This window comes from Apostichopus japonicus, chromosome 22 (genome assembly GCF_037975245.1).
Source record: "Apostichopus japonicus isolate 1M-3 chromosome 22, ASM3797524v1, whole genome shotgun sequence".
Taxonomy (NCBI): Eukaryota; Metazoa; Echinodermata; class Holothuroidea; order Aspidochirotida; family Stichopodidae; genus Apostichopus; species Apostichopus japonicus.
The window spans coordinates 24,228,465-24,243,190 of record NC_092582.1 but is presented as its reverse complement, the minus strand read 5'-3'; the positions used below and the strand labels follow the sequence as shown (position 1 = coordinate 24,243,190).

The 14,726-nt window shown below is 35.9% G+C and overlaps 2 protein-coding genes across 12 annotated transcripts in view; one reads left to right on the top strand and one right to left on the bottom strand.

The window, feature by feature from the left end:
- Positions 1-14,726, top strand: part of LOC139963637 (uncharacterized) — a 664,171-nt gene that overhangs the window by 231,967 nt on the left and 417,478 nt on the right. The gene's annotated exons all lie outside the window — the stretch shown is intronic.
- The window catches only part of LOC139963619 (uncharacterized), a 90,777-nt gene continuing 78,949 nt past the window's right edge, over positions 2,899-14,726 (bottom strand). For 2 of the 8 annotated variants that reach the window (XM_071964582.1, XM_071964590.1), the window contains exons 9-12: positions 12,417-12,452; positions 8,802-8,860; positions 4,732-8,438; positions 2,899-4,391 (exon numbers count right to left, since the gene is read on the bottom strand). In XM_071964582.1, coding sequence (XP_071820683.1) covers positions 8,345-8,438; positions 8,802-8,860; positions 12,417-12,452 — 189 coding nt within the window. In that variant the 3' untranslated portion in view covers positions 2,899-4,391; positions 4,732-8,344. Of the gene's footprint in view, positions 4,392-4,731; positions 8,439-8,801; positions 8,861-10,833; positions 10,890-12,416; positions 12,453-14,726 lie in introns of those variants that run through there. The other 6 variants (XM_071964584.1, XM_071964585.1, XM_071964586.1 and 3 more) reach the window with 6 other exon arrangements.

Here is a 14,726-nt window from a genome sequence, read left to right as displayed (position 1 = left end):
AACGGGGAAGGGAAAGGACATTGTACGGGAGAAATGATTTCAGTAAGAATATATAGTGGCCAGGGGTATCGGTATAATTGATATACCAGTTTATTAACTCATCTTTAATTTACCAAATGAAATTCAAATGTAGAAGTTCATCTCGAGTTAAGGTTAATTGAATGTAAGGAATCCACAAGGAACACCACGCCCCCCCCCCCCCACGCGTGCACAGACGTTAATGATTAACACAATAAACGTTGACAACGAGAGATACTCGTATAGGGACGAGGAGTGAAATTCGATTTCTATAAGAAAAATCAAGGAACATTTTAAAAAGTTTGAAATCCCACCTGGGGATGATTCAGATATTGCCCCAAAATACGCTTCTATATATATCAGATAATGTTCACCGTGTGCCACATAGAACAATATGCTTTACGATCATTTTATGACACTCTCGAATATTTGGTAATAAGTTGGAAGTTTATAATCTTTCAAAAAGCACTTGCTTCTACAAATGTTGGGATGAACTTGAAGAGAAAGTTTAAATTTAAGGCACATATCAGGCGCGTATCCAGGATTTTCTAACCCGGGGGGCGCGTATTACTATCTAAGCGGAGCGCCACCATCGGTTGGCGCGCAGCGTACAAGAAAATTTCTTATTTTGATACCCCCCAGATCACCGGAAACGGCACTTCTCGGGCTTGAAATGATCAACCAGATGTACACTTTTTGCCTGAGAACGAAGTATTCCTAAAAGTTTTTTTTTTCCCATCCATAACCTTTTTGAAGATTGTCAACCCGGCACACACCATGTTCGACCTGATCGCATATCCTGTGGGTCTTTGCTTTTGTAGGTGATTCTACGTCGCGGCCCTCAATACCCGTCAGCCCCACTTTTCAAGGTTTTAAGCCCCATATTTGTTCAGAATTTGAAAATTCACATTTCTCGTGAATAAACTCACTTCAAAACATACCCATAATGTTGTACAAAATTTCATCTATGGACAACCAATATAGAAAAACTTCCTTCAACCCCTAACAGACCGGTCAAAATTGCACGAGTAGAGGGAAGTGTGATGCAGAATGTTGGTCAGAAATTTTGGAAAATTCAGACACAGTTAATTTATTGGTGTAGAAATATTAAAACCTCTTATAACGGCTATTATAAAACTTGATTGAAGGAAATGAAAAAATAGCAGATATATCCGAAACCGAACACTACACACATAAGCGTAGGAGGCGCGGCGGCAGTGGCGGAGCTAGGGGTATTGGTCAGGAGGGGCGAGAATGGTCTGTAGGGGCGCTTTCGACACTATCTAAGCGGAGCGCCACCACTGGTTGGCGCGTAGCGTACAGACAATTTTTGAGTAAAGATACTCCCTAGATCGCCGGAAATGACCCTTTGCAGATAAACGAAGAATAAGGTATCATTGCCAAATTACACCAACAAAATGTGACAAATGTCAATAAGTAGATGAGAGCGCAATAAAAAAGTCAATAATCTAGAATAAGTAAAAAGTGGTAAAGAGCTGAAAAAGGCGCCAGCAGTCCATTTGAGTCCGTCGGGGGGGGGGCCTGACCGTATGGACGCTCCGCCACTGCGCGGCGGGGGTGCAGCCCCTAATTCGCCATTACTAATGTAAAAGAGAATTTTGACATAATTGGACCTCCATGCTTTTTATACATCTACATGAGACATGTCATTGTTTACATTAGCATCCCGCGGTATACTGCGCAATTTTAACGGACCGTACGGTAAATGATGGCATGCGATGTAATAACCGATGCTTGCTTATATGATATTGACATGAACACGTTGAACGCGCGCGAAGCGCGCGAAAAGTTTTGGTTATTTTTTCAGGCAAGTCGGACAGTTTTGAGGCTTTTCATCCTGGAACGCCATTTTCATGCTCACTGACATGATGTGATATCTGCTGTTTGCGTTACAAATTCGAACAGGCGCGTAGCGAGGAATTTGCCAAGGGAGGGGCGAAGCCTGTAGGCAAATTATCTAAGCGTAGCGCCACCATAGGTTGGCGCGAAGTGTACAAGCAAATTTTGGCCGCAAATGCCTCCCAGATCGCTGGAAATGGCACTACCCAGGACCATTTGTTAGCGCGAAGCGTACAAGCAAATTTTGGCCGAAAATGTCTCCCAGATCGCTGGAAATGACACTTCCCAGGCCTTGTAAGTTGCATCTAAGCACTTTCTATTTTGAAATTACTTAGCGATATCATTTAAAAAAATGCTGAATGGTGGGGGGGGGGGCGGGCGGTCGCCCCCATCCCAAAAATCGTCATGTTCCCCTACGACACGGTCGAGTTCGAGACCAGCCACAGTTGGTTTCATAGCACAATTCTACACACGCGTTATGATAGACCATATATAGTATATATAGATCATTAGTGAGAGAGGAAAATGGAAACGTCAAAAAGTGGAGCTGTCGGTGTAAGGGGTAGGGTGAGTCACACTTTTACGAAATCATTGATCCGTCACTGGCTACCCTTCAGCGCTGTAATGATGTCACTGTTCCTCTTTCTCTTCGCGTTTTTCTTTTGCTCCCTCCTTTTCTCCTTTTTCTTCTTTTTCTTTTCCCTTCCTTCCTCTCCTCCTCCTCTTTTTTCCCCTTTTTTCCTTTTCTTTTTTTCTCTCCTCTTTTTCTTACCCGGGGGGCGCGCGCCCCCAACGCCCCCCCCCCCTGGATACGCACCTGCATATAGAGATATCAACACTTTTATTAGGACAAGAGTTGTTTAATCTCAACCGTGGCAACTATACCAGCCTCACCTGTTTGAGAGTTACTGTATAGCCATGACCTTCTGTGTGACATTGACGCAGGACATGAAAAGGAGGTTGAAATTACAAGTTAGTACATTAACTACATGTTACACAGAGATAACACTGTTGACAATATTTATCTGATTAGCTTTCCTTTATTTCTTCCATTGACATTACAATATCAATACATATCAATAATTTCATTATAAGATTCTACGATATGAACTTATGATATAGTAACAGATAAATGGGATGAATCGGTCGTAATTTATCACAATGAGAGACCAGGATCGCCTGAAAGGAAACATCTGTGTTTGGTTGCAAAAATTAAATATTGTACAAGCATACAGAAATATGGAAGATACCAAGAACAATTACAAAATAAAGGAATAAATATTTCCGTGGAAATATCTAATATCAAAAACAGATACTGCAACGCAGTGATTTCTTCCATATTTATCTGTTAGTCGGTGTTAGCTATGTACGTATATTCAATTTTGCTGGATGCATGGGGCTTGTGTTAAACTGTTAAATTTTATGGCTTCATATTATCCAATTGGGGTAAAGCAAATACGACAAACACTGAATTACAATGAAGAGATCATGAATATTCATTAATCCTTAACCAGCACCATTAATAAGAAGAAGCAAAATAACGAGAAGAATGAATGATAAGTTTGGAGAGCAGATCATTGCATTTAAGGTTAATATTAAATATACAGCACATTATCTTCGTTACTTTTATGTTAAAATCTTACTATAATATGTCAAAGTCACGTGTTCCTATTGTCTTCGGGGAAACGTCATTAGAGATCATAATAATGGAACAAAGAACTGGATCAAAAAACAGTACATGTCATTGTTATTAATTAATGTCTAAGACAATGGTTAAGTATGATTTTGAGTAACACCATTAATGGTATAAACGGTAGACAGCCAGTCATTGTTATTATGATAACATTGAACAATATTCTTCTAATTTTCACTTTATTACGCGTGAGTAATATCAAAGATTAATTCATAATATAGAATAGGAGGAACGAAAGAAAAGCAACTAAATCTTGAAAGAAAGTAAAATTAATAAATGGTTTAAGCAGACAGCAATCAAACAATTAATGACTAAATATAACAATAATTAGAGCAAGTATTAGTTAGAGTCTTATAATTGTTCTAAATCGAAGGAAAATATCGGAATATAAAGAAATAAAGAAGATCTTTAATAAAATAAAACCAGTAGAATCATTTATAAGGCGCATTAAAATAACAATGAAAGAACAAAATAAAGAGTATATACTACACAGAGACGATCTTTGTATTTAAGGATTACTTGATATATACATAATATTATCAGCTTTACTACGCCAAAATTATGAAATGCTAAAAGAATTTACTTTTAACGTTCTGCCTATATACCATATTATAAAAGATTGTTAATGAAGCAATTAATGAAGTCAAACGTAAAATTTCAAAACTTATTCAAATCTACAATTCTTGTACCTAAACAAATATTTAAGAATCGATATCTCAAAAATCAAATGCATTTTTTGCTCAAATGCGTAAGTGACCTAAAGTGACTTGCTCATCAATAGCTTACCTATCACATAATATTAAAATGATCGATAGCTTACCTATCACATGCTATTAAAATGATCGATAGCTTACCTATCACATGCTATTAAAATGATCGATAGTTTACCTATCACATAATATTAAAATGATTAATAGCTTACCTATCACATAATATTAAAATGATCGATAGCTTACCTATCACATAGTATTAAAATGATCGATAGCTTACCTATCACATAATATTAAAATGATCGATAGCTTACCTATCACATAATATTAAAATGATCGATAGCTTACCTATCACATAGTATTAAAATGATCGATAGCTTACCTATCACATAATATTAAAATGATCGATAGTTTACCTATCACATAATATTAAAATGATTAATAGCTTACCTATCATGTAATATTAAATGATCGATAGCTTACCTATCACATGCTATTAAAATGATCGATAGTTTACCTATCACGTAATATTAAAATGATCGACAGCTTACCTATCACATAATATTAAAATGATCGATAGCTTACCTATCATGTAATATTAAATGATCGAAAGCTACCTATCACATAATATTAAAATGATCGATAGCTTACCTATCACATAATATTAAAATGATCGATAGCTTACCTATCATATAATATTAAAATGATCGATAGCTTACCTATCATATAATATTAAAATGATCGATAGCTTACCTATCACATCATATTAAAATGATCGATAGCTTACCTATCACATACTATTAAATTGATCGACAGCTTACCTATGACATAAAATTAAATATGATCGATAGTTTATACCTATGACATGATATTAAATGATCGATAGCTTACCTATCACATAATATTAAAATGATCGATAGTTTACCTTGTAATATTAAATGATCGAAAGCTACCTATCATATAATATTAAAATGATTGATAGCTTACCTATCACATAATATTACAATGATCGATAGCTTACCTATCACATAATATTAAATGATTGATAGCTTACCTATCACATAATATTAAAATGATCGTTGGTTTGATTCTCCTTTAGTCTCACAAAACAAGTAGGAACTTTAACAGATTCAGTAAACATTTTAAGGAAAAAATAAAATCGTGAAACACAGAGAGCATACCATTGCATATAGGGCTTACGTAATGTACATAACATTGTCAGCATTAATTATCATATTCAATCTCGTTAAACTATGTAAGCTCACGTGATCGTTTTGTCCAAATTCTTTACTTAGGACTATAAAATAACAACGTATAGGGTAAATGAAGGCGATAAAACATTAACAAAAGCCCAACGGTCACTATGGTTCCTTGGTATGTGGAATATTAAAGTGTTGTATGCCACCACTCATTATCATAATATTTATGCCTACATATACCAGCTACTAACCAACAACTGTATTCCAAGTTTGGAAACAATCATATATACTTGAAAGTTGTGGAGTTATAGCAATATCAAATGTTGGCCCTTCCAAAAACTTGGGCCGAATAAAATTTTGCCCTCAAATGGTCCCAAAAATATTGCGCCCACAAATTCGGGCCCATTGAACTTGTCCCAAAATGCAGTTGAGTTGAAAATAAAAAATGGGCCCTGCCGGTCCGAAAATGAGCCCGGAATTATTGGGGTCCAGATGGCCTACATGTACCAGCTATTAACCAACAACTGTTTACCAAGTTTGGCTACAACCCGACTTACGGTTGCAATGGTTATTGCAATGGAGAGAAAAAGTGGGCTGAGATGGTCCCAAAATATTGGGCTCCAAAAATTCGGGCCCAAAGAAGTTGCCTCAAAATGCATTTTAGTTGGAAATAAACTTTGGTCCCACCAGCTCAAAATTGGGTCCGGAATTTTTGGGGGCCCAGACATTAACCAGCAACTGTATACCAAGTTTGGCTGCAATCCGACTTCGGGTTGCGGAGTTATTGCAAAGTAAAACGTTTTACGTTTGACACCATAACCTTATTAATAAAAGGTCATCTCTATAAAAATGGGCACACCTTTTATCTACTTAACAAGTATGACAAATATGCATCACCCCGTCGTTGAGTTATCGCGGACTCAAGAAAGTGTCACAGACGCACACATACACGCATACGCCATCGCATATTTTCCTTTTGCCTTCGATAAGGAATCAAAACTTGGTAGGCACTAAACTATATGTATTTTGCAAGTAATGGATATTGTCATCATCAAATACACTAAAGCAAAGTTGGGATCCTTCCCAATCCAAAGTCAAACGAAGGAAGTAAAAACATAAAAAAACTGGAACATTTTTCTGTTAGTGTGCAACTATGACGTCACACCTGTTTGCTCCAAGTTCACTTTTGGTACTAACTGTTACAATTTCAGCTATCGATATCTCCAAAACGCATGGATTGGATACAAATTTCACCAGGATGCTAAGTATATGATTCTCTTTAATAAGTCAAATGTACATTTTCCTCTTCTCCTTTTAAGATTATCGACGTTACAGTCTCTTTTGAGTCAAAACATAACCAACACTTCAACAGACAGTTTTCAAAATGTAGCAAAATTCTAGAGTAAGCAAATGAAAAATAAAAATATGATATCCATTAAAAGCCCTAAAAATAAGGGGAATCTGTCTACCTCATTAATTTCTTTAGTAATGTTAAATCCTGTATCGACGTTATGTCATCACACCTGTAGAGATTGAACTAATTGCGCATGATCAAAGCATCCTTTACTTGATTGTTAATAATGAAATGTTAGTGTTAACACTAAATGTCGGGGAACAATTTAAAGCATTCATGTTATATTATTCGTATACGCCTAGGGACCAGTCAATACATCAAATAGGATATGACGATATAACTTAATTAATAAGATGGTGATTGAAACGGACAGATTATAAATCAATAAAAACAATTATAAAGCAAAAATAATAATCAAAGAATACAATGAAAAGTATTGAACGGTTAAGTCTCAGTTACTTACAATACAGAATATACATTTGTTATTTCAATCATATGATATGACGTCACAGTCATGTCATCTAATTGTATTCAAGTTAAGATAATACATTGGAACCGACAAACATGAAGAAATGCTGGCTTAGAAAAAAAAACATATCACAGATATTAATTAATATCACCACTAAGTATAAATGTCATGTATATTGTCTTAGCATTGACACAATTAAGGTGACTCTACTCTTGTTAGGGTTAAGACATTAAGTAACCGATACGTCACAGTTTAAATCAAAATGTAGTAAAAGGAAGAACGAAGAAAAAGTGTAATCACGCACTCCTAGTGACCGAGTGTACGTGGATACAGTATGTACAGATTATAACAAAAGCATTCTAAACATGTCTGCTTAAAAATAGTATAGAAGCATTAACAGAATAAGGCGTGTAATTAATTTTCTGAGCAGTAAAGTGTTTGTCGGGGTGTGTGGGGGTGGGGGGGGTTGGAGATAGGGGTCTGGATTTTGATGAATCATATCATTTCAAACAAATGGACTAATGAAAGATGTTTTACCCTGTACCGAGGAGTGCATGGAGGCTGAGAGCAGGTCACCAGCAATAAATGACAAGAGACACGCGAGTAGGTGTACAAACCTTTCTCGTAATTTACGCAAGTAACGAAGACTTTGATACATACCAGGAAAATAAAATTAAAAAAATACTGCATATTACCATTCAATTCCAATTCTACAATAAGCGTTCTGGTGGTGGTGCAAATGAATACTATAATATCTACTTGGTCACCAATGTGGTGGGTACGTCATCCAACCCCTCCAACACTCCCTCCCCACCCCCACACCCGCCCCTCCACATATACACAGAGAGTAAGATAGGGATTGTGCTCTCTTTCTTCCCTCTCTCAATAGTTAACATCCAAGAGATAAGTAGTCTCCTATATAAATAGTCTCCTTATCTCTCTAACAAGATCCATTCACAATGAATGTAAAAGTTACAGTCTTCATCAAGTCACCATTCCATTGTCTTGAGAATATAGGCATTTAATGACGTCACAATCTTGCTAGTCTAGTTGATGTTGATAGAGGATTGAGTTAATGACGTCCCAGTCCTGTTGATGATTGGCAACGCCAGATGAACATGCATCTTGCATTGAACTGTAAGATAGAGATAAAATGAGATATATTAGGTTTCATTGTTATCATAATAAATGGGTCAAGCAAAATACTTATTCGTGGAATAATGGGGAAGTAATACCTAGACAACACCCCTTCCATACATTTAATCAGGGATCATCTTTGTTAATGAAAAATATAATAAAACCAATTATAGTTGAAGCAAATGACATTAGTGACCAGATAACATTAGATAATCACAGATACAGGAATACAAATTCTGGTTATTGATGGAGATTATATTTAATATATTAAGACTTTACAATTAAAAGTAGCAGACAATCACTGTTACAAATACAATGTTAAATACTAAGGTAGAGAGTATTCAGCTGTATTGACAGTTACTTGCGCCTTGCCCGGTTGAAGTTCGCCAAGCTCAACTTGTAACTCTCCTTTAAGAATCCCTAAACAAGAGGAAAAATAAAAGTAATGAATATGTGTAAGATAATACAGAAACAAAGACAATGCAGTATAGTTAAATGTTGTAAATATTAATCACATGCATCCATATTAAAAGTGTTATTTCAGATCAATCGATTCATGTTACATTAAACTTTGTATGTTTTCAAATGTCTTGCCAATTTTTGCCCTGTTTATTGTTATTATTTCAGTTATTATTTTAGTGATTTCTAACGAGTACGTCCTGCGAATATTTTAGTACTGAACATGATATACACATGGAGCCTAAATCCATGAAACCATGGTCACTAATGCTGTGTTCGCTTTGATTCCGTGCTTGTCATGACTAATTTGTGAAGGTTGGATTCTATAAAAAGGTTCTACTGTTTGCTTGAAATATTAAAAATAAGTATATACGTAACAAAATTGAAAAGTTTATGTCAACAATTATTGACTCATAACTCAAGGATCTAATCCTCTCCCAATCTATAACAGTGATTGCTGTGTAAAAACAGGATTACTGTACAAGAATCAGTTCACTTATCTCCACACCCCATCCTCTTCCCTGCCGGTAACCATCAAATGACCTATCCAGGGGATTTCCCCTTGATATCACGATGACTCAATCAATGCAACCCAATGTACTATAACACATTGGTGAGATGCAGGGAAATGTTCTGTCCTGTTTATAAGCTGATCCCGTCAAGTTGAGTAGCCATTTTCAATTGAGCTGCAGGGTTTAACATTCTTATCATTATGAAAGTTCGACAATTCCTTCAAACATTAATGTAATCGTTACAGAAACATATCTAGGTCACTCAGCTCTCATTATGTGCTTTTCTTAAGAATTCACAAATGTAGGAGGCAAATCAAACTGGACATTGACTCACGTGATTATGCAATACAAAGGTGAGGGTTCAAGAGCTGGTGAAGGGTCAGCATTCTTAGGGTGTTAAAATGACCAGTGTACTTCATTCTGAAGGTAACCTGAGTTTGATCCATCAGTGTGGTTTATATATTCCCAGCTGGACCCACCCCTCACCCTTCTTCCTCTAGAACTTTGAAACCAATTTGATTAAACTTTGTTTAAAGGTTAAGTACAATGTTGAGTAGACCGTGTCACTATCTGACATTTATACTGTTGTTCCTTTAATAAGGAAATTCCACGACGTCACCATTAGTGACATATAACGGGATTGTTATTTTAGTTGGTTCTCTTGGCCATTCTAGATCGGGTTCTGCTCTTATGTTTTGTTATGGCGGAACTTGTGTTATTATAGTTAACAACATTTGTTTTCAGTGGAGGAATATTATACAGTTTAGGCTTTAATAATAAATGCATATTATATTGCAAAGACTATTAACAGTTTAGGAGTTAATTTTAAATACACATTATAGTGCGCAAGACAGAGTCTTGTTTGCTAGTGTTACCTTGTTCTCCAAAACTATAATTTAATGAAGGATAAATCTTTCAGAATTTAGATCTATGGTGATTTATAAAGTAGTCCCAATAACACAGGTTAGAGATGAACAGGGGGACGAGGGGGGGGGGGGTTGGAAGGCGGACTCAGGCCAATGTTCAGTGGGTCTGAAGCGTTGCCCTGTGAATGTTCCGACGGTCAAGTGCCTGCTAAATACCCAATGGTCAATGGTCTAGTTTGACCCGGAGGCATAATGCCTACGAAGTCTAAACAACTCCTGAAATCAAGTTTTTAAGTATTTTGTATGGCATCCCGGGACCCCAATGCGAAAATTGACACAACTATGATTGAAAATCACTGTTCCTCTAAAAATTATTCGCGACCAGAATTCACTACCATCCCAATCCCACAGCATCCGGGCATATGTGGTTACCATAGTACCAATGTCTGGGAACCTGCTAGTTTGCAGCTACAGGGCTTACAGTAACATCCAAAATAAGAAATTGTGAGCCAGAGTACTTTCCTAAAAGTTTCTTACTATATTGTTAGTTTCTCTGTTCAGTATCAGTATAGCGTTTCTTAATTCAAAATGAAAACAGCTCTTGTGTTAATTCTAGAAAAAGAAGACATAAAAAACATCCATAAGAACATTGTTTGGTAGCTGGACTAGTCAGGTGTCTTTACATATAATGAAACAAATTTAAATAAAACAAAGAAAAAATTACCTTTTGATTTGGTATAACATGCGCCATCTGTTTTCAAATGTGTTTAGGCGATATGCTTATAAGATTAATGTTCATATTAAATATTTGAAAATTTAATATCATCACTTGGAAAATAAAATAGAATGATGTCTTAGGCCTATATCTCAATTTGACTGATATTATTGTTGTTTCTAAACTAATATTAAAAATGTCCAATTACACGGTTAAATACTAACAGTATCAGGTTGTGCTAGAAATCAATCCATTTTTAGACAACAATCTTCTCTAAATTAATTGTATATCTTGCCGTTCTGGACTGACACATATAAATTGATTTAAGTATATTGCTCAATTGCCGTGTTTATTCTTGATTTTGACTTTTTGTTGTAAATATTGAGAAGTCACCTCACAAACACGTAGGTTCATCTTCATTAAATACCTACGCCGTTGCTATCATGTCAGTTCAGTCTAAAGAGACCCTCATTGTAAATTACCTGATGCACGTGATCCCTTAGATATTAAAGCATTTACTTTTTATATTGTTTCTAGTTTCCTTATATTTGGTAACAACAGCTTGGTATGCTCACATTCCACAGTGAATGGTTTCTACTCTGAGTTAGCCAGTTTATGTCACAATGGACCCTCTCCAATCACAATGAATAATAATGATGGTATAACCCAACGGATACCCTCAAAACCCAGTAAATCAGCTTGCATACCAACAGAGCCGATCAGTTTATCTCTTCAATTTCAATATTTTTATTTTTTTGTTTTTTTATTCCTGTTTGACGGCTATGTGATGATGCTTACATGCAAACTTTATTGCATCGTTTTCCGAATTTCTGTGAGAAGCTTAGCTCACCCCCCCCCCCTAACCATCCCCAACCCCTCCCCGATCCCAGAGAATGATTCTAATGATTTTATATGATCAAAGAATACCAGAGTAGAGATTTATGGGAGATTTGAGTAGAGACTTCTAGAATTAGCCTTTTTTGTGTTTGGAGAAAATGGTCACACCTTTCCTTTCCTTTAACAGTCAACCTTGCCTGGAAAGCTGAAACTTTTAGAAGGTAAATACCAAGTTTGTGTGAGACTTTAAAACATCATAACATCGGAATAACCTGGTTTTTAAAGGTCTATTTGTTTCTTTGTTTATCATTTCTTTGACAGTGTGTGTGTAAGGAAGATTATTAAGGCCGCATCTAAACTTGACATTGAGAACAGTGTTATGATCGTTACGAGATATAAAATTGTAACTGGTTTATCTAAATTCCCTGTTCGATACACGTCAATTATAAATCTTTCCCCCTGATGAGAAACAAAGTATAATACTCCTTTGCCTTATTTCTTTGCTCAACATTAATTAACACATCTTTTGTCTGTTATTAAGATTATCATTACTAATTAACGGTAACATGAATCTTTGTCTCTCTTACCTCTTCTCCTGGTAGATTACCCTCACGGTCACAGACCTGAAAGGAAGAGAAAGGTTAAAACCATGAGATTTTAAAATTGAATTTCAGGAAAATATGATATGACGAAGCAAAAATGTATACGTTAGAATGATATATCTTCACAAATATCGCAGTAAATTATTCCTGGCAGGTAAACACACATCTGTATTGAACACACTAAAGTCAATATAGGAGACAGACTCGTCACTGTAAGATACACGGACTTAATAACATAAACACCAACATCATCTCAATAGGGAAGGCAATGTTAGTATTAAACCCGTCATCAACCACCGTATGACGTCATCGAAAACGGAGTGACGTCATAATCACCAACTACTCACTGAGATAATCAGGTGGTTATCCTGAACGACAGAGAATATGACGAGAAGGGAAAAGAGAGAAGTATTTAAAGATAGAACTCGTAGTTGGATCGATTTAATGTCAGAAAAAGCAAAAAGCAAAAGCAGCATACTGGTCCCCCACCCCACCCCTTAGTCTTAGATGGTCTGTTCATATCGTACTGTTAGTCGTGTACAGATAATCCATGACATTTTGGGATATGCAGTTGTCTGATCAACACATACTATAACAGATACAATGGGATAATTAAATAGAATAGTGTAGATCTGTAAACATTGAAATAAATCATGAAATATAATAAAACCTGCATGGATTTTCTTCTTTCTAAATTAGTCCGTGTGTTTGTTTATTGGGAGTTTGAACATGCGCAAATAATCAGTTTCGCAATAGTTGACTCTGTCCAACTTAGGCAAGGAAACTTTAGTCCAGGACTGGAAACGACGGCCTGTATATTTATAAAAGATTAGAGAGGGTTTATGCAACAGATACTCCCTGTGTGTCTATTAGACTAGTATAGGCAGAAACCGTGTGAGCTCGTCAATGCTTTGTCTCTATGTATTAGCTGGACTTGGACTTGATTTGGGTTGCTCATATACTCTATAGAACTCTGTTCGAACTCGAGAGTATACCATACTCGGACGAAGTAGTCTCGGACTCGGCTTGGAATCAGGAATCAATGGACTCAACTACACCAGAGTGTGTCTTATACTATAAGATACAGACATATTGAATGGTTCTGGTGGAAAGAGTACTAATAACAACAGGAACCATGTGAGGATACAAGGCCAGGATGTTGCATTATGTTATTGTCAGCGCTTGAATATAATTATTTGCCGGGTGGTAATTGTTTAAAATCAACCACATTACCAGTTACTTTGAACACCCCACCCCTCCCCCTATCTGGCCCAGGCTCCTTCAGGACTCTACGTTTTACACATTACTACAGTAGTTATTCAAAAGACGAAAGAAATAATGCAAATATTTTAAACCATTATTAGTTCAGATTCACCGTTGCCTTGTTTTGTATCATAATGCTGCTGCTTATTCATAGTACTGTACATATAAAGGATGGTACAAAAGACGTTTCTTTAAAGTTAAATATAATTCTTAAATTTAACACCTTTAAGTACAGTAGACCTATACTACCTCTACTTCAATTTTCCTTGAATGTTACAGAACATCTATATAATTGATGAAATCTACCTAAAAAATACACTTGTTTCTTTGTTTCAAGTTAAAAACAGATCTGCCGTTTCATATAAGCCTGCTTGGACCCACACATTCATATCAGTCACGTATATATACATTAATCTAAATAAATAATGAAATATAATCAATATGGATCCCTCAAATCCCATTACAACTGCAACTATTAGAACCGAGTAACATTTACTGACTGTTGTATTACTGCGTACAGTGACGTCACAACGTAACGATTCTAGAGATGAAAAGTATGCATCGATCTTTCACCAATAAAACATTTTTGACTGAGACGGTGTTAAAGAGAGACATTGCAAGCACGATAGATTCATTTTGTTTTATAAGGATTTATCTGTCTGAATATTCTCTACTTTAAAATTGAGAATTTGTATTGATTCACAAGGCAATTACTTCTATAAGGAGAGCATACAGGGGTCTACATGCGGAGAAAGAAGGACAAAAATAATTAGGAAATAGGACGAAAGTGCTGGAGTACGTGCGTGGAAGGGAGACTTCATTTAGTTTCATTTATTTGTACCATACCTCATGTTATTTGTACCATACCTCATGTTATTTGTACCATACCCCAAGTTATTTGTACTGTACCATATCTCATGTTATGTGTACCATACCTCATGCTATTTGTACCATACCTCATGTTATTTGTACCATACCTCATGTTATTTGTACCATATCTCATGTTATGTGTACCATACCTCATGCTATTTG